The following is an 18,648-nucleotide window of genomic DNA, read 5'->3' as shown; positions in this document are numbered from 1 at the left end:
CCTCCCCACCCATCCTCCCCGTTCTGCGAACTGATTTCTAGGGTTAAGGTCATCCCTTTCAGGGCCCTAGTTTCAATGCACCAGTGGTCAGTATCTTGCATGGCTCTCCGTTCCTGGCGCGGAAAGTCGTGTACAGAACTGACATCAGCACGCGAGGGTGGCGTCTAAGTAACTGCTGCAACGTCATCCTTGCGGCCATAATGCCACGACAGACGCGGAGCCGCACAACGCCACCTTCCAACGCGCAAGGGGTACTGCTGATGAAAACTTTTTGGATCCAGTCTGACACCTGATGGTAATTCGAAGGTAAGGAATATATCACTAACTAATGTTTCTAACAGATATATTGTTACCGAAGGTAAGTAACTTGTTCACCAGCACCATCAGTGAAGCCACCAACAGAAGCAGAACACTGTACAAGATAACAAAGCACTGCATCAGTAGGAGCCACCTATTCCTCACTCCACATAAAAGTGCAGTGCCATCAACTTTTTCTTCATTGAAAACATACAGAAGATCGACAGGACATTGACGGCACTAAATCTGCTACAATTCTTACACCCAACCCTTTCTGTGAAATCCCACAATGGTAAACCTTAAAATCCCTCTTTCTCCTAGATTTCGCTGACCTACTCAACTCCCTCACAGCCACTCTTTATGAAGTTATCATCCTATTACAGCCCTTCATCAAAGCTCTCTCTTGGGGCCCCATGTTACCCCTGCTTAGCATTGTCGATGCCTCCTACACTCAAAGCATCTTTCCAGATATTGTCAAAGTTGGCCAGATCATCCACCCCTACAGAAACCTTCTCTAGACCCTGATGTCCTCATCAGCTACTTACCCATCACTTACTTACCATTCATCAGCAGGATCATTGAAAAAGCAGTGTAACTTCAACTCCAAGATCGCATCAGTGGTGTCTGCTGTACAGCAATTCCAGTGCACTGTCCAGCATGAAGACAGTTAACTCACACATCGTAGACAGACCACAAAGGAATATGACTCCTTGATATTGCTGGACCTCCCAGCTGCCTTCGACACAGTGGACCACTTCACCCTCATGAGTACCCTGGAGTCTCAAATGGGATTTGCCAGCAATGTCCTTCACGGGTTCTCCTTCTACCTTCCCAACAGATACCAGTGGTTACCTCCATGTCACAAACGATCCCTGTCACCCGTGGAGTCTTCCAGGGTTCCATATGATCTCTTGGCATATTCAAACCTTTATTTGTAGATTCTTCTTGTTTTGCTCGCAGATAACAGCATCAGGATTCACCAATCTCTTGAAAGTCTCCTCTGCTTCCAACAACCCACATCTCAAACTGTGTGTGCAAATCATCCTACGCAACCAGAAGCTCAATCCAACCAATGACCAACAACCCAACCAAGCATTTGGCAAGGAGAGCAAACAAGCTGCAGTATAAATCTGACTCAATGACAAAAACCTTCACATCTTTGAACCCGAACCTTCACCGAATGGCAATTAATTACTTTGGTGTTTTGAATCTTTATGCCTAAAGCGATGAAAATGGGGGAAGATCAGACCTATGAGCTGGCATGCTTCTCATCAGCCAGTGGAATGGACACCAACCCAGGGATGGAGAATGATCTCCCTACAAGGCCTCCCACTCTAGAAGTTATGTCCTTCCACTCCAAGGTAAAAAAACTGCTGAAGTGCTAAAGCTTCAGCTCCCAAAGGAGGATGTCTAATGTCCTCACCGAGTTCACCTTCGTGCCGCACCAGGATGATGCAGGCTTTGCTTTACACGGTCATGGCAGCCTGGGAGAAGTCCACCTCAGTACTGGTGGTCAGCAGGCTGGGGGCATGACGCTACCATCCTGCACCATGAGAGCTACCTTTTCCCTCCTTAAATGCCACCTTTCTTTTGGTGCAGTACACCCATGTTATGAAACATGGCTCAGCTGAGTAGCCCCCACGTCCCAGAGGGCATGAGCACCCACTTCCAGGAGTTTGTGAGACACAGACAAAATGCATCTCATCACATTATGAAATCCAGACTGGGAACCACCGATTTTATGTTGTGCACCATGGGGTCCTCTATCTCCATGAGGTGACATGTCTGGCTGTGGACCTATAGCTTGTCTTCAGATGTGCAGGCTAACTTAATGTCCCTTCCTTTCGACAGAGCATGCCTGTTTGTGGACAAAGCTGACTCCGCTTTTGAAATGTCTCAGGCCGAGCAAGGCATGGGGCTAGTCCTTTGACAAAGAGCTTACTGTATATAGAGCATAGTAGGCAGGTAGGTGTGCTGTGACCTACCATTCTTGAAGCATTTAATATCCTGCTTTAAGGCCACCCTGAAATATTGAGGAGTATGTTAAGTGATATTTATGCAGTGTTGGATCTCTGCATCTTGTGTGATACATGACTCCAGCATCACTTGGAAAGTATTTATGGTAATCTGGTGACAGTTGGTAATTCATGTGCCTTTTCATAATTTGATTTGCGTTCTTGCACTCATGTGATGATTCATGCTTTTATTTCATAACCTGTTGCAGTTCATGCCCCAAGTCTTCAATGAGGTCATAATGTATGTCATTTCGGTTCTTGCGCTGTCAGGACAATGAATACTATCTCAGGATTTGGATAATATGCATAGTTTTTTTTTGTTTTTTTTAAACTTTTTATTGAATACAAAGGAAGACATTACAAAAGGGAAAAATTAAATCTCAGGCGAGCACATTACATTTCCAACACATGAATCATTGTGGCAAAGTACAGAATTAAATATGACAACATTTAGTGCAGGGATCATAGAGAGTCCTGTGCCTCTGGGACCGGTACCTGCGTAGGTGGTTCACAGATCTCCCCTCTATAACTATTCCATGCGCTCCACATTTTACCCCACTTCCCGGGGCAGCCCCTGGCCATATGCATAGTTTTTATGGTTCATGTCGTATTGGTGTTTGGTTTTATTTGCAATTTATACTATGTTTTCGTAAAATCCTGTGTGGAGTCTCTTTTGTGGTGTATTCATTGTGTGACTGTATGATTGTGTTGCGCAAACACTTTACACATTGCCTCTGATGTTAAGTCTGACTGCTCGCCGCAAAACTACCAGAGGGTTAACACGGGTTAACTTTGGTGAGTGACTGACTTGCCCTGACTAGAGTGGTCTGGTTCTGCCTGGTTTAGGTGCATTCCCTATCCAAACAGAAACCCCATTTCTAACACCACTCCTGCCCAGAGATCTCAAGAACATCAAGCCCAGAGTTCTCAAGATGATCAAGAGCGAATGGGCCCATGTCATCCTTTTGCCTCCAGATTAGGCAAGGAGACTCTTGTATCCTGAGCTGTTGAGCATGACCATCGGTCCTCCGATCAGGCCGCCCCTTTGGGAGGATCTTCTAACGCAGCAGCAGGAGAGGGTTCTCCACCCAAACCTGTCAACTCTCCGCCTTCTCGTGTGGAGATTTAGCATCAATAGTTGACGGCTTTCGACCATCTACCCGAAGTCTGCAATGGTATTCTGGCAGCCAGGCGTCCCTCCACCAACACCTGCCTGCAGTAGGGGCAAATTTGTTGCTTGGTGTAAAGAGAAACAAGTTGACTTTTTCTGCTCCCCTTTCTCAGAATCTCCGGTTTGTTCTTTCGCTTGCCCACCAGGTCTCTGCTCTGGGCACAGTTAAGGGATATACTTCTGCTATATCTGCTTTTTTGCATTTGCCTGACCAACCTTCCCTTTTCCAATCCCCTATTGTGCGTAGGTTTTTGAAAGGTTTGCAACATATATTTCCAGCTTCTCTCTTCATTAGGCTTCAGTGGGACATTAATCTGGTCCTGATGTTCCTGATGTGCTTCGTTTGAGCCCTTAAACAACTGAACTTTCAGGCTCCTTACCATCAAGACGGCCTTCCTGGTGGCAATACCATCTGGCTAGAGGGTCAGTGAGCTTCAGGCTTTGTCATCCAAGCCTCCTTATCTGCACATCTACCCAGACAAGTTGGTGCTTCTTCCAAAAGTAGTCACTATTTCCATTTCATGTTGAGCAAACCATCACTCTGCCTCCTTTTTCTGCTCTGCCTCATCCTTCCATGGAAGAGGAGCAACTTCTATGTCTGGACCCAAAAAGAGCTTGTCATTCTACCTTGATCACACACAAGAAATCCGGGTGGATGACCAGTTCTTCATGGGCTACGTGAAAGCTAAGAATGGTCAGACCATGCAAAAGTGGACCATCTCCCAATGGAATGTGCTCTTTATAAAGATCGGCTACACTTTAGCTAAAAAGCAACACCCTGAAGGTTTGCAAGATCATTCCACCAGAGCTAAAGCTGCAACCACTGTGTTAGCTCGCAGAGTTCTGGTCCTGGACATCTGCCAAACGGCAACGTGGACTTCCTTGAACACATTTACCAAGCACTACTGGCTGGATAGTCAGGTCTGTAGAGATGGGCATTTTGCTCGTTCGGTCCTGCAGGACTTACTTGTGTGAAATTGTTCAGCAGTCCCACCCCTTGGGAGGTATTGCTTGGGTATCTATTCCAAGGTAAGGACTCTGCGGCTAGAAGTCTCGGTCAGATAAAAAGTTACTTACCTTTGGTAACGCCTTATCTTGTAGAGACTATCTAGCTGCAGATTCCTTACCAACCCACCCATCCTCCCTGCTCTGTGCTTGGATTTCTAAGGACAGGGCTTTCCCCTTTCAGGACCCTAGTATTCCACACCAGTGGTCTAGGAAAGTGCCTCTTTAGGAATCGATTCAGTTTTGGCCCCAAAAACGAGCACGCGTTGCATTGCTTTCAATGGCAACGCCCGCACGTTTGGCGATTCCCTTGCGGTAGCGAGCTTTGAAACCATATGTTTATAATTAACCGATTGTTTCAAAGCTTGCGGCCGCAAGGGAGACAGGCGAGGCCCACTCCTCTCTCCCCTCCCCCTACTGCCTCCTCCTCTCCTCGTCAGCGCGAGGCAAGCACGCTTGTTTCAATAGCCGAGGAGCGGTAATCCACACTTGCTGATCTCTCTTAATAACAGCCTGATGGTGCTGGGCTGCGTGAGCCTTTAATTCCCTCTTAGAGGCCGCGTAACAGAGTGCAAAGTAAACAAAGATGCATTTGCAACCTCCAACCTGTTAATTTCCTCTGAAGTCAGAATTTTCCAACAAACAGTCGAGGTCTAAGCGATAATTCGATCAAGACCGCCTTTAATCGAAGGCTTGTGGGAGAGGCCAAGGCATGAGCAAGGTTCCACCACGCGACCGGCATCTCAGGGGAAACACGCTGCCGACTTCTCTTTATAACAACAATGCTTCATCACTTCACCACGTCCATTTGTGATGACAATGCCTCTTGTGAACGGTGACACTGCCCCCATTCCAGCCCCATTGCCCATGAGCTCACAGACTGGATGCTTTCCTCCTTTCAGCACCAGTCGCCGAGGGCTGTCGGTCAGGCAGATGTTACGAGTGTCCACTCGTCCCTGGTATGGAACCCGGCCTCATGTATGTTCAGAAGGTGCGCCGTGAAAGCGCTGCCCGGTGGAGGCTGCGCGTAAAAAGATGCGGTCCCTCCCTGTAGTGTATTTCCTATATTCCCAATAGGCTCTGCGGATTGGAATAATATATCCTATAGATGTGACATAGGACTCAGGTCAGTATGTCTCTATCGAATATACTAAACTTAATTGTAAGTGCCAGCTAGCTCAGAGGTCACTAGAAACGTTCTAAAAAAACACAAGAAGGGATTCGTTTCTGACAACTGCATAAACATGACAACTTTGTTTCCCTAGGACTGGAACAAATATCTTCAGAGTAGTGTGAACAATAGATAACTATTTTACTCAGTCAATCGTGCATGCTTCATTTCTACAGAGTTACAGAGAAATAGTGAGACGGGCGTTTTGAATAAAAGGATTTATTGAACAGTCTTCTTTCTCAGACAAGAGAGGTGAACTGCTACAATCGTTAGACAGAATGCAAATTTTAATGCGTACAGCGAGAATAGTATTATAAAATAATACTGTAATAGCATTGTCTAGTGCTATGACATATACAAATACATGCATAAATAACACAGGCTAAAATACTCAACTGGTGCTTCTAAAATATGTTATGTCTCTTAGTTGGAGAGTGCTTCTCTTCTATGACTTTACTGTATCCAATATTTATATATATATAGGTGCAAGGAGAACTGAATGCAGAGTCAACTGAGTTTTGAAATATATTTTCAGTTCAAATACATAACAGTCAATATGTTCCTTGAAAGGTTGACCACTTGCTCACTGTGGTGGACTCCTCAAGCTGAAGCTTGGATCTGACTAGTAGCAAGAGCTCGCAAAAAGGAACAAGGAGGGAAAGAAGGAAGGAAAAGAAGGGGAGAAACGCTCAGGAAGGAGTAAGCAGTAGGAGTTGCTGCTGGTCACCAAGAGACAGTAGTCCGAGGTAATGAAATGGAAGTCTTACTTTAATTTGTAGTCCGTGAGACACCTCACAGGGGTTCTGCCTTTCTTACTTCTGTACAGGATTTCTCCAAACCACTGGAATCGAGCAGCGCTGAATGTTGCGACCGAGAAGGAGAAAACCCCTCCTCAATGCAACGTGACTGGAAACTGGAGCCCAGAATACTTGCCAAGAAGAATTAGCAATGGCAAGGAAGCTTTGAGGAAGGGATACAGGAAGCTTCAGTAGTTGCTGTCTGATGGAGTACTTGGACAAACTCCTCAAGATATGATTCTGAAGAACATGCGAAAATAACCCTGAAGGAATATTCTGGCAGAAACAGTAGTAAACTGCCAAACGGAGTTCTGTAATAACTCCCGAAGTTGCGCTAGGGACTGGAAAGCTTCCGTAACTCAGAAAGCAGAATTAACTGAGAAACGGTTGAAACGTACTTCCCAGGTCAAATTCTAATTGAAGTGTTGCAGTAGAACGCTCGATTCAAAACCAAATTGTTCCAAACATCGCAAGACCTTTAAACCTCAACTAGTAGAGGGCGGCTATCTTGAAACACCTGACAACTAATTATTTCCCTATAAATCCCTCCAAATATTCACCAATGAGGTTTTCACCAGTACTGTATTTCTTGTTTTTCTGCCATTATCTTTCTTACTCTTCCTAAGGGAGATCACACTGACTTGATCCTTGACAACATCCCACCCCAGAGAGTTTGGTGGTGCAAGCCTCTACATCCCAAGGCGCATTCCTTCCACCCCTCCGGATAGGGAATCCAAGAGACTGGACTCATTTGGTAAGAAGATGTTTTCTTCCTCTAGTCTGTCATTGTAGTCGGTGATTACCGCATGCTTTTTGGGCCGTTTCTCCCGCTCTCTTTGGGAGATGGTTGCTCAGGTGCTGCCACAAGTCCTGGAGGAGGCCTGGACTGTTCTCTCCCAAGCTGTCAAGGACGGGAGGGATGCAGCAAAATTCACCATACGGTGTGGATTAAATAGGACTGATTTGCTGGACAGGTCGATTTCAACGACAGTGGCCTTGAGACGCCATGTCTGGCTTCCTACAACTGGCTTCTCGGGAGATGTCCAAGCCAGTTTGATGGACATGCCCTTTGATGGAACCCACCTTTTTGGGGAAAAGGCAGACTCGGCCCTGGTCAGGTTCAAGGACTCTCGAGCTACGGCCAGATCCTTGGGCCTCTCCTCCACTCCTCAAGGCCAGTCTTCCTTTCGCCCCTTTTGTGGCAACGGAAGGGGTTTCCAGCCACGTCAGCCCTATCCTAACCACCATCTCGCTCAGACTACACAAGCCGTGCGTTGATGTGAAAGCTGTACATTCCGTCCTCGGAATGGAGGCCAGAAGTTGTCTACCACACTGCCCCCAGCAACCGCAGCCTCCAAGCACTCCTAGGCTGATTGTGCAGGACCGCACTACGCCAGTGGTTGGGAGAATTCTTCATCATATCACCCGCTGGAGATCTATAACAACAGACAAGTGGGTCTTACATATCGTCCAGGAGGGCTAGTCTCTTCCTTTCTTTTTCTCCTCCTATTCCGCCAAGTCAGGAACGGCTGGCCGAAGATCATGTAAAGTTGTTCCAAGAGGAAGTTACAGCTCTTTAGGCCAAAGAAGCCATAGAAAGGGTCCTAGCTTCAGAAGTAGACAGTGGCTGTTATTCTTGCTATGTTCTGATTCCGAAGACGAACAAGGAGCTTCGGCCCATTTTGGATCTTCTGACCATCAATCTCTTCCTCAAAAAAAAGAAATTCAAGTATGCTTTGGCAGATGACTCTGGTGTGCAGTGCTCTGCGTGATATATGCAAACTGACAAATAAAATTTGTTTAAAACAAAAAAAGAAATTAAAAATGCTGACTTTGGCTCAGGTCTTTTCTGCTCTAGACCAAGAAGACTGGATGGTGACGTTGGACCTGCAGGATGAGTATTTTCACATTCCCATTCTGCCGGGCCACAGGCGTTGCCTGCGGTTCAAGGTAGGCAGCGAGAACTTTCAGTTTACTATGCTCTCTTTCGGTCTTCCAATTGTCCCTCAGGTATTCCCCAAGGTGATGGCAGTGGTTGCAGCTCATCTGCACAGTTTAGAAGTGTCAGACAACCCCTACATCGACGACTGGCTGTTGAAGGCGTCCTTGCCCCGGCAGTCGTCTTCCACCTTCAGACTATGGCGATCCTCGTGCATTCGCTGCTGTTCTCTATAAACTTGCCGAAGTTACTCCTTTTCATCTGAGCTGTTCTGGACACAGTGCAGTTTCAGGCTTATCCTCCTGAGCAGCGAGTCCAGGATATCCAGGTTATGATTCCAATATTTCAGCCTCTATCCTGGATTTTGGTGAGACTGTCTCTGAGGCTGTTGGGCCTCATGGCCTCCTGCATCCTGTTGGTAAGACATTCCCGATGGTTTATGCAGGCTCTGCAGTGGGAATTGAAGTTCTAATGGGCACCGCATCAGAGAAATCTCACCAACTTTGTTCAGATCTCGGAAGGAACTGCGAAGGATCTGCAGTGGTGGTTAACAAAACACAATTGGGTCCACGGCAGGCCTCTCTCCCTTCCCCAACCAGATTTTACAGTTGTAACAGATGCGTTACTTCTCAGATGGGGCAGCCACATGGGAGAGGTGGCGATCAGGGGTCACTTATCTGTCGCGGAGACGGGACTCCACATAAACTTGTTGGGGCTCCGAGTGATACAGTTGACATTGAAAGCATTTCTTCCCTCTGTCAAGGGGCAGCTGGTGCAGGTGTTCATGGACAACACCACCGCCCTGTGGTACTGCAACAAGCAGGACGGGGTGGGGTCGTGGACCCTTTGTTAAGAGGCCCTGCATCTCTGGACTTGGCTGGAGCTGCAGGGCATAACCCTGGTGGTTCAACACCTGGCAGATTCCCTGAACGCCAGGAAGGATGATCTCAATCGTCGATGCCTTCAGGATCACGAATGGCGTCTCCAGTCGGAGGAGGTGCAAGGTCTCTTTCAGCAGTGGGGAGAAACTTGGTTAGATTTGTTCGCCTCCAAAAAGAAAGCAAAATGTCAGCAGTACTGCTTGCTTTAGTTTCTACTGTGGCTATCGCTCTGCGACGAGTTTCGTTGCCAGTGGAACTCAGGCCTGGTGTATGCATACCACTCCTACCCAGGGTTCTAAATAAGATCAGGAGTGACCGGGCCCAAGTAATTCTTGTGGCACCGGATTTTGCAAGGAGAGTCTGGTATCCAGAGCTTCTGAGCGTGAGTGCCTATTCTCCAATCAGGCTGCCCCTTCAGAAGGATCTTCTATCGTAGCAGCAGGGGAGGGTTATCGACCGGAACCTGTCATCTCTGTGCCTCTATGCTTGGAGATTGAGCCGTTGATAGCTTTTGATCTTCCTCCCAAAGTCTGTAATGATATTTTGGCGGCCAGGTGGCCCTCCACTAAGACGGTATACGCCTGCTGTTGGCAGCAATTTGTATTATACTGTACAGAAAGGTCCATTGACCCTCTTTCTGCTCCTCTTTCCTTTGTCCTTTTATTCATTCTAACTCTTGCCCAGCAGGATTCTGCTTTGGGTTCTCTCAAAGGTTACCTCCCTGCTCTGTCTGCAGCTGTCAGACCAACCTTATCTCTTTAAATCTTCTATAGTAAATAGATTTCTGAAGGGGCTGGACCATTTATTTCCACTTACGCCCTTTGTTATGCCACAATGGGACCTTAATTTGGTCCTCACTTACCTGATGTGTGCTAGTTTCGAGCCTTTGCACAATTGTCCCCTCCAGTCGTTGACCATCAAAACAGCCTTTTTGGTGGCGATTACATCGGCCTGGAGAGTGAGTGAATTGCAGGCATTATCCAGCTCACCTCCTTATCTTATGTCCTTTCCGGACAAGGTGGTGCTTCGCACCAGGGCATCTTTTTTTCCAAAGGTTGCGACTCCATTTTATCTGGGTCAATCCATCACTTTGCCCACCTTCTTGGCTCCCCCACATCCGTCTAAGGGAGAGGAGCGCCTCCGCTGACTGGACCCAAAAAAAGTGTTGTCCTTCTACCGTGACCGCACAAAAGAGTTCCAGACAGATGACCAACTCTTTGTGGGGTATGTGGGAGCGAAGAAGGAAAGGACAGTGCAAAAAAGGACAATCTCCAACTGGGTCATTCTCAGCATTAAAATTTGTTTCGCCTTGGTGAAGAAGCAGCCCCCTCAGGGATTAAGGGCCCATTCCACCAGGAGAAAGGCTGCAACTACAACCTTGGTTCGGTGTGTCCCAGTCTGAGACAGCTGTCAGGCAGCAACGTGGGCATCATTGCACATGTTCGCAAAACATTATTGCCTTGATGGTCATGTGCACAGGGACGGGCTCTTTGCCTGTTCAGTCCTGCAAGACTTCTTAGTCTTGATCATGAGTACACAACCCACCGCCGGGATTTTATGGCTCGGATATCTGATTCAAAGGTAAGGAATCTGCAGCTAGAAGTCTCTATCAGATGAACAAGTTACTTACCTTCGGTAACGCCTTATCTGGTAGAGACTTTATCTAGCTGCAGATTCCTTACAGCCCCACCTATGCCTCCCCGCTTTGCGGACTGATGTGGCAGGACTAGGGTTGTTTCCCCTATCTGAAAGAAACAGTTAGTATTAGATTCCTTACCTTAGAATATCCCCAGGCGTCAGACTGGATCCGGAAACTTTTGCGTAGCAGTACCCTTGCGCGTCGGTAGGCGTCGTCTGCGGCTCTGCGTCCGTCGTCGGCGTCGTTGGTGCCGGGATGACGTTGCCGGAGTACTTAGACGCCGCCCTCGCGCGCTGACATCAGTTCCTATTTTTTCAGCGCCAGCAAGCGCCGATCCGGGAACAGTGGTACCCTTAGTCACTTTTTGACTAAACGTTTTGATCTTTTTTGATCATTTTTCAAAGTCGAACGACTCCCACGGTGCCGGTAGGGATGCCTGGCTACAAGCCCTGCGTCGATTGCAACCGACCGATGTCGGTTACCGACCCCCATCGCCGGTGTCTTCATTGCCTGGGGCCCGACCACGATGACAAGTCGTGCCCCGACTGCCGGGCCTTAACGTCGAAGGCTGGGGGGAGTGGTCCTGCAAGCGCCTCGAGCTCCGGCAATCGGCCCGCGCCGGTCCGGAAGGAGGTCGAGGGACCAGTCGCGGGGCCGGAGTCCTCACGGCTCGGAGGTTCGTCACCACTCCTCGGGCTCCAAGTCCTCAGGTAAGCGGCACAAGAAGTCGAAGAGGCGAGATCGCTCTTCCGACTCCGCGTGACGCGGCCGGGGGTTTGGGTGAGACCGCCTACGCGGCTCCGCTGGAGCCGCAGGCATCGCGGCCTGCTCCATACCCGCCAGTCCCTGGGACGAACGCGACACCGGGGGAGATTGAAGCCTTCCTCATGGCCTTGAGGTCGCTCACTCCTCCGTCGGGTTCCACGGCGCCTTCGGGCCCAGCGGCCCGACTGGGAGCCCAACTGGGCCGGGGGCTTTGGCCCCGGCGCCATCGGGTGCTTCGGCCCCGGCGCCATCGGCGACTTCGGTCCCAGCGCCGCAGGGCCCCGCTGGGTACGGATCCGGGTCGTCGCTGGTCAACCTTATGACCTCGCCGGCGCCGGCTCCTAGGGTGTCGACTCAGCGCCGTCCACGGCCGACGCCGTCCCCAGTCCCCCCCTCGGTCCGGTTCCGACACCGATTTTGACGCCGATGGGAGATTTTTTCTTCTATGACCCGGCCCCATCATTTGACCCTGAGTACCAGGAGATGGGTGGCAAGGCGGATTGGGAGGGGTCCGAGGACCCTCTGGCACGTGAGTGCCAGTCTTATCAGGACTGGGCAGGTGAGCTAGGGGATGCCAGTGGTCTGGACACTTCGCCAGACACTGGTTTTGTCTCCCCTCCTACCGTGGCTACGGAGGAGGGGGCAGCCTATAGTGTGGTGTTGACGTGGGCGGCCAAGGCCTTATCCCTTGAACTCCCCGTCGCGGCCGTGAGGACTAACCTCCTCACTGAGGTCCTTAAACCGCAAACAAGCTCTGTTGTCGTCTAATGAGGCCTTGTCTGACGTTCTTCTGGGCACCTGGTCCAGGCCCGCTACAGGTCTCCCTGTAGATTGGAACGTGGCCAGACGCCACCGCCCGGCTCCGGGCGACCCTTGCTTCCTGTCCACCCACCCCACTCCCGAAAGTCTGGTCTTCCAGGCCTCTAACTCCCAGACTGCATTCCCAATGGCTCCCCCCGATCGGGAATCCAAGAGGTACGAACAGTATGGCAAAAATATGTTCTCCTCCATGAGTTTGGGGTTGCGGTCAGTTAACACTGCGTGCCTCTTGGGCTGTTATACCCACTCTCTGTTGGACACGGTCGCGGACGTGCTGCCACAATGTCCGGAGGAGGCCTGGACTAAACTCGCCCAAGCCCTTGCGGAGGGTCGAGATGCGGCACGGTACTCCATCAGATGTGGGCTGGATACAATGTACTCGCTGGGTAGAGCGATGGCAACGACGGTGGCGATTCGTTGCCACGCCTGGCTGAGGTCCGCCAACTTTTCGTCTGATGTCCAAAACACTCTTATGGACATGCCGTTTGATGGCCGTCGCCTCTTTGGCGACAAGGCAGACAGTGCACTTGAGCACTTTAAAGACTCCAGGGCTACGGCCAAGTCCTTGGGCCTGTCGGCCCTGCACCAGCAATCTGCTGCCTTTCGCCCCTTTCGTGGCCAAGGAAGGGGCGCCCCCACACGTCCTGCCAGCCACGGGCCGCAGACTAACATCCAACGCGGTGGCAGACGTGGTACCCGCCGTGGCGGTGCCTGGGGACAACGGCGAGGCCAGTCCTCATCCACCCCGCAGCATCCGCCTCAAAGCCCTCCTAGTCCGAGCTTTCAGGCCCACGAGACGCCAGTGGGGGGCAGGGTTCGCCATCACCTCCTCCACTGGCGCAACATCACATCGGACAGGTGGGTGCTGTAAATTGTCCGAAGGGGCTACTCCCTCCCCTTAGAGGCGACCCCTCCAGCCATGCCACCGCAGTACCACCGCGTGTCGGGGGATCACTTGAATCTTCTGCGAGAGGAAGTTACGGCCCTCTTGGCCAAGGGGGCCATCGAGCGCGTTCCTGGGCCAGAAGTAGGGTGTGGTTGTTACTCCCACTACTTTCTGGTTCCCAAGAAGGGCAAAAGGGGCCTACGCCCTTTCTTGGACCTGCGGAACGTCAACGGCTTCCTCCGGAAGGAGAGGTTCAAGATGCTGACACTGGCTCAGGTCTTAGCTGCCATGGTCCCAGGAGACTGGATGGTAGCGTTGGACTTGCAGGACGCTTATTTCCACATCCCCGTCCTGCCGGCCCACCGGTGCTACCTGCGTTTCATGGTAGGCCACAAGCACTTTCAGTTTACCGTGCTCCCCTTCGGCCATACCAGTGGCCCCACGGGTGTTCACGAAAGTGATGGCGGTGGTTGCAGCTCATCTGCGCAGGTTAGGGGTGTCAGTCTTCCCCTACCTCGACGACTGGTTGTTGAAGGCAGGCTCACCCCAGACAGTCGTCAGCCTCCTCCAGACTACGGCTGACCTCCTACACCTGCTGGGGTTCTCCATCAATGTGCCGAAGTCGCACCTGTGTCCCTCTCAGAAGCTCCTCTTCATCGGAGCGGTTCTAGACTCGCCACAGTTTTGGGTTTATCCTCCCCAACAGCGGGTTCGGGATATTCAGGCTCTGATTCTGATGGTGGATGCGGGCTCTGCGGTGGGACCTGAAGTTTCAGTGGGCCCTGCATCAGGGCAACTTGTCTGACCATGTCTTGATCTCGGAGGGCACTGCAAGACAGTTGCAGTGGTGGCTCACGGACCACGATTGGGTCAGCGGCAGATCCCTCTCCCTACCCCAACCGGAGCACGTAGTTTTGACGGATGCGTCCCCCCAGGCCTGGGGAGGCCACATGGGAGAGGCGGAGATCAGGGGCCTCTGATCTCCGGCGAAGTCCCAGCTCCATAGCAACCTTCTGGAGCTGCGGGCGATCCGACTTGCACTGAAGGCATTCCTCCCCTCTGTCTGGGGGAGTGTAGTGAAGGTGTTCACGGACAACACCACCGCCATGTGGTACTGCAACAAACAGGGCGGGTGGGGTCGTGGACCCTATGCCAGGAGGCTCTGCGACTCTGGCAGTGGCTGGAACATCAGGGCATGACCCTGGTGGTTCAACACCTGGCAGGTTCCCTGAACGCCAGGGTGGACAAACTCAGCCGTCGGTGCATGATGGATCACGAATGGCGTCTGAACTCGGACGTGGCGCAAGGCCTCTTTCAGCAGTGGGAAGAGCCTTGGTTAGATCTATTCACCACAGAAGAGAAGGCGCAATGTCATCAGTTCTGCACGTTGGAATTTCCAAGGCGGCACTTGCTCGGAGACGCTTTTCGACGTGAGTGGAGCTGCGGTCTGTTGTACTCCTTTCCGCCTATACCACTACTGCCCAGAGTGCTGAAGAAGATCAGGCACGACCGGGCCCAAGTCATCCTTGTGGCTCCGGACTGGGCACGGAGGTTCTGATATCAGCATGTCTGTCGATCCCCCGATTCGTCTGCCTCTTCAGGAGGATCTTCTGTCGCAGCAGCAGGGGACGGTCCTCCATCCGAACCTCTCCAGTCTCCACTTACATGCGTGGAGATTGAGCGGCGGCAGTTGAGGCCATTTGACTTGCCCCCTGAAGTCTGTAATGTCAATCTGAAGCCAGGCGTCCCTCCATGAAATCGTTATACGCCTGCAGGTAGAACAAATTTGTGGCATGGTGCACAGCAAAGGCTGTGGATCCCCTTTCTGCCCCTCTTTCAGAGGTTCTCCGCTTTCTTCTCTCTCTTGCCCAGCAGGGCTCTGCTCTGGGCACTCTGAAGGGCTACCTCTTGGCCATTTCCACATTCTTGAGGCTACCTGATCAGCCCTCTTTGTTCAAGTCCCTGGTTGTAAGTAGGTTTTTGAAGGGCATCACTCATATGTTTCCTCCAGTTCCTTTCGTGATGCCTCAGTGGGACTTGAACCTTGTTCTAACTTTTCCCTTTGAGCCGCTTCATAACTGTCCTCTTCGCCTCCTTACTCTGAAGACCGCTTTTCTGGTTGCCATTACCTCTGCCAGGAGAATGAGTGAGCTCCAGGCCCTTTCTTCTAAGCCTCCTTTCCTTTCAGTCCATCCGGACAAAGTTGTGTTGCGGACGTGACCCTCTTTCCTGCCCAAGGTAGTCACAGCCTTCCACACAATCTAATACTAACTACTTTTTCTTACAGATATATCGTCACCGAAGGTAAGTAACTTGTGCTTCAGGGTTCTAGGTTTTGCACCCGACTACGTCAGTTACTTCGTAGCTCTATGCTACTGGCATGGAAAATACGAAAAGTACTGACGTCCGCGCGCCTGGGTGGTGCCTATATAGGCACTGTGACGTCATAACCAAAGCTACCGACGATGTCACATGGAGTCGAATGGAGCCACCCGACGTCACGCGCAAGGGTATTGCTCAGCAAAAGTTTCTGGATGCAGCCTAATGCCTGGGAAATTCAATGGTAAGGAATCTGAAGCTAGATGGAGTCTCTACCAGATGATGCGTTACCGAAGGTAAGTAATTTGTTTGTTAGGCTGAGTTGTGACTTAGGTTGCATGACGCCTCCTTGTGACAGTGGAGGACTGATGCGGGGTGAACTGTTTTGAGATTCAGCCTGACCCTTGGTGGCTATTCATAAAGTGAGGAACCTGTTGTTAGATAATGTATCCAGCAGAAATATCATTACTGCAGGTAAGTTATTTTTTTCTTGCATGATTTTGTATACATCCTGTAATATGTTTTAATCACTCCAAAATGGAAATGTATTAGCAACAAAGACAGTATAAAGGTAAATGTATTGTCACAAGTTACTTTTTGAAGTGAGTACCTAGGCTGGGGAAGCTTGAAAGTTTTTTATTTTTAACATTAGGAACTGAAGCAGCGTCTTGGTCACAAACTTCAGCTCATGGATTTGCTCTTAAAACCAGTACAAAGAATTATGAAATACCAGCTGCTGATGAAGGTGAGAAGATACACTGGAGTACAATTTTAGCAGTACTTGCCAATTCGAGTATTTTTCATGTATTCATTTGTAAATTATAGTCTAAATATTGGTCTATACTGTTAAGTTGTCTCCAAGCCTGATCAGCAGAAGTTTTTTGTATGAATATATTGATATATGTATGTATTGATATAAATATATATTTCATACAAATATTTACGTATATATGAAATGTTCGAGGTATGCCCTGTAGGTCTCAACTGCAGATAGCTGTAACAGTTTCTTGGATACCTCATGTTACCAGTAAATAAACACGCAAATACATAAGTACTATAGAAGTGTGAGATTTTGGACAAACCTCCTCAGCCAAGTGCTGTTGCCATTTTTAGGAGTTGCCATTGGATGAGTGAGCTATCCTTAAAAACATGACATATTGTGGAAAGTTGCATGGAGCATTAGGTATCGGTGTTAACCTCTTCACAGTTCTTCAACCCCCTTCGCTTACTGTCCTCGAAGCTCCCTTCTTTAAAGATTTTTTTTATTACTATGCATTAATAATTAATAAAAGTGATGTATCAAATTAATTTTAAATGATTTAGGGTGATGTTAGTAAAAATTATAGTTACATTACATTTTAAATTTAAATAGGGTATTAAAATATTTTATAATGAAATAATAAACATACTATTTTTATGTATCTTTAACATTACATAATATTTATTTATATTTTAACATTTTAAATATTTAATTGAACATTATGTCCTATGGGGTTTATTTGAAATCCATGGCTCTATTATTTTCTATGGGAGTGTGTTTAGTGGCTAGCCATGTGTGGTGCAGGGCTTAATGCTTTATTTTTTTTGGTCGATAGTAACTTGAACTTGAAATTTGTGGATAAGCAAAAAGTAGTAAACGTACTCAAAAGTGTAAGTTACCTTTGTGAATCAGGCCAATAGTATATACAGCAGAGCTACTATGTGCTTTGTGGACATATCCTACTGCAGCTACTAAATTACCTAGTAGTCCTGAGCTCAAAGGAGAGCTAAGAAACATGATCGCTTTGAACAGTGAAACTTTACTATCATACGCCCAGTGGGAGACCAAACCATATACTAAAATAGTGGTATGTGAATCATGACTCATGTCAAACCTATACCTAGGAGAAGTAGAAGTGACAGGGACCCAAAGGAACCACCTAAGGTAAGTAACCCGGAGCCCCAAGGAGGCCGTGTGCAGAGTGGGAACATGACTGCAGGATCAATGATGCAAGTCAATGGGTAAGTCGCTGTTTCAATTTTAAAGAATAAACACCCTTACTAGTGGACCCTGAAGAAACCCCGTGGAACACAGAAGGTTGGAGAGCCACCTCACCTGTGGATACCTTAGGAACCAGGATAGCTGCACCAGGGAAGCCAGTTGCATAAGTGTGAAGTGGTGTCGGAATCTGCTGTCGAACTCAGTGGAGGACTTCAGGAAGATGCCGCTCCTGGAGAAGGTGGAGCCCAGAGGTGGATTCAAGCTGTGAAGAACATGCAAGCAGAGGAGACAGAGTATGTGCCACTCAGGAGTGAGCAGGAGGCACGGAAGACAAATTCCTCTGATGTTGAGTGTTGCAGGAGAGCTAACGGTGACCTTAAAACTGCAGCTGTGTGGACCAGGCAACGCTGTGGCAGACCGGGAGCCGTACACGAGCTGTGGGGTCGGTGTCCGGCTGGAGCATCAACAAACCTTAGCAACTGCAACCAACATGGAAGTTGAAGAAGGTGCAGTGTTGGGACCAGCAAAGTCCAGGAGACTCACCAAAGCAGGGGAGTCTTGGCAGGCCCGAGTAATCAGTGGAGCTCAAAGAAGTCAAGGATGACCTTCAAGAGGAACAACAGGCCGGAGGAACTGGAGTCATGAAAAGACCTCGAGCAGCTCACCAAGAATGCAGGCCCACGGTGCAAGTGAGGCGGTGAGGACGAAGATCTTGGTCACTGGGGATGCATGAGGTTGGGACTACTTGGAGCCCGAAGTCCTTGGTGGAAGGATGCCAACAAGTCTTTGCAACTGCAAGTTGACGCGGGGCACGGGGGCTAGGTTCCTGCAGCTCCGACGAGGAATACTGGCCTCAAACTTGGTGAGAGGACAGGGCAGGTCTCGAAGGATGTGAAGAACCACCACTTTTGTTGCTTAGACATTCGGAGTCGGTGAGAGACCAGGATCAGCAGACCGGTCAGG

The 18,648-nt window shown here is 49.4% G+C and overlaps 1 protein-coding gene across 3 annotated transcripts in view; it reads left to right on the top strand.

Annotated features, from left to right (window-relative positions):
* TRIO (trio Rho guanine nucleotide exchange factor) overlaps positions 1 to 18,648 on the top strand; it is a 4,034,553-nt gene that overhangs the window by 2,418,979 nt on the left and 1,596,926 nt on the right. For all 3 annotated transcript variants that reach the window (XM_078687660.1, XM_078687659.1, XM_078687661.1), the window contains exon 43: positions 16,357 to 16,449. In XM_078687660.1, the coding sequence (XP_078543786.1) occupies positions 16,357 to 16,449 (93 nt within the window). The remainder of the gene's footprint in view (positions 1 to 16,356; positions 16,450 to 18,648) is intronic.

This window comes from Lissotriton helveticus, chromosome 4_1 (assembly GCF_964261635.1).
Source record: "Lissotriton helveticus chromosome 4_1, aLisHel1.1, whole genome shotgun sequence".
Lineage (NCBI taxonomy): Eukaryota > Metazoa > Chordata > Amphibia > Caudata > Salamandridae > Lissotriton > Lissotriton helveticus.
This window is presented reverse-complemented; position numbering and strand designations above follow the sequence as displayed.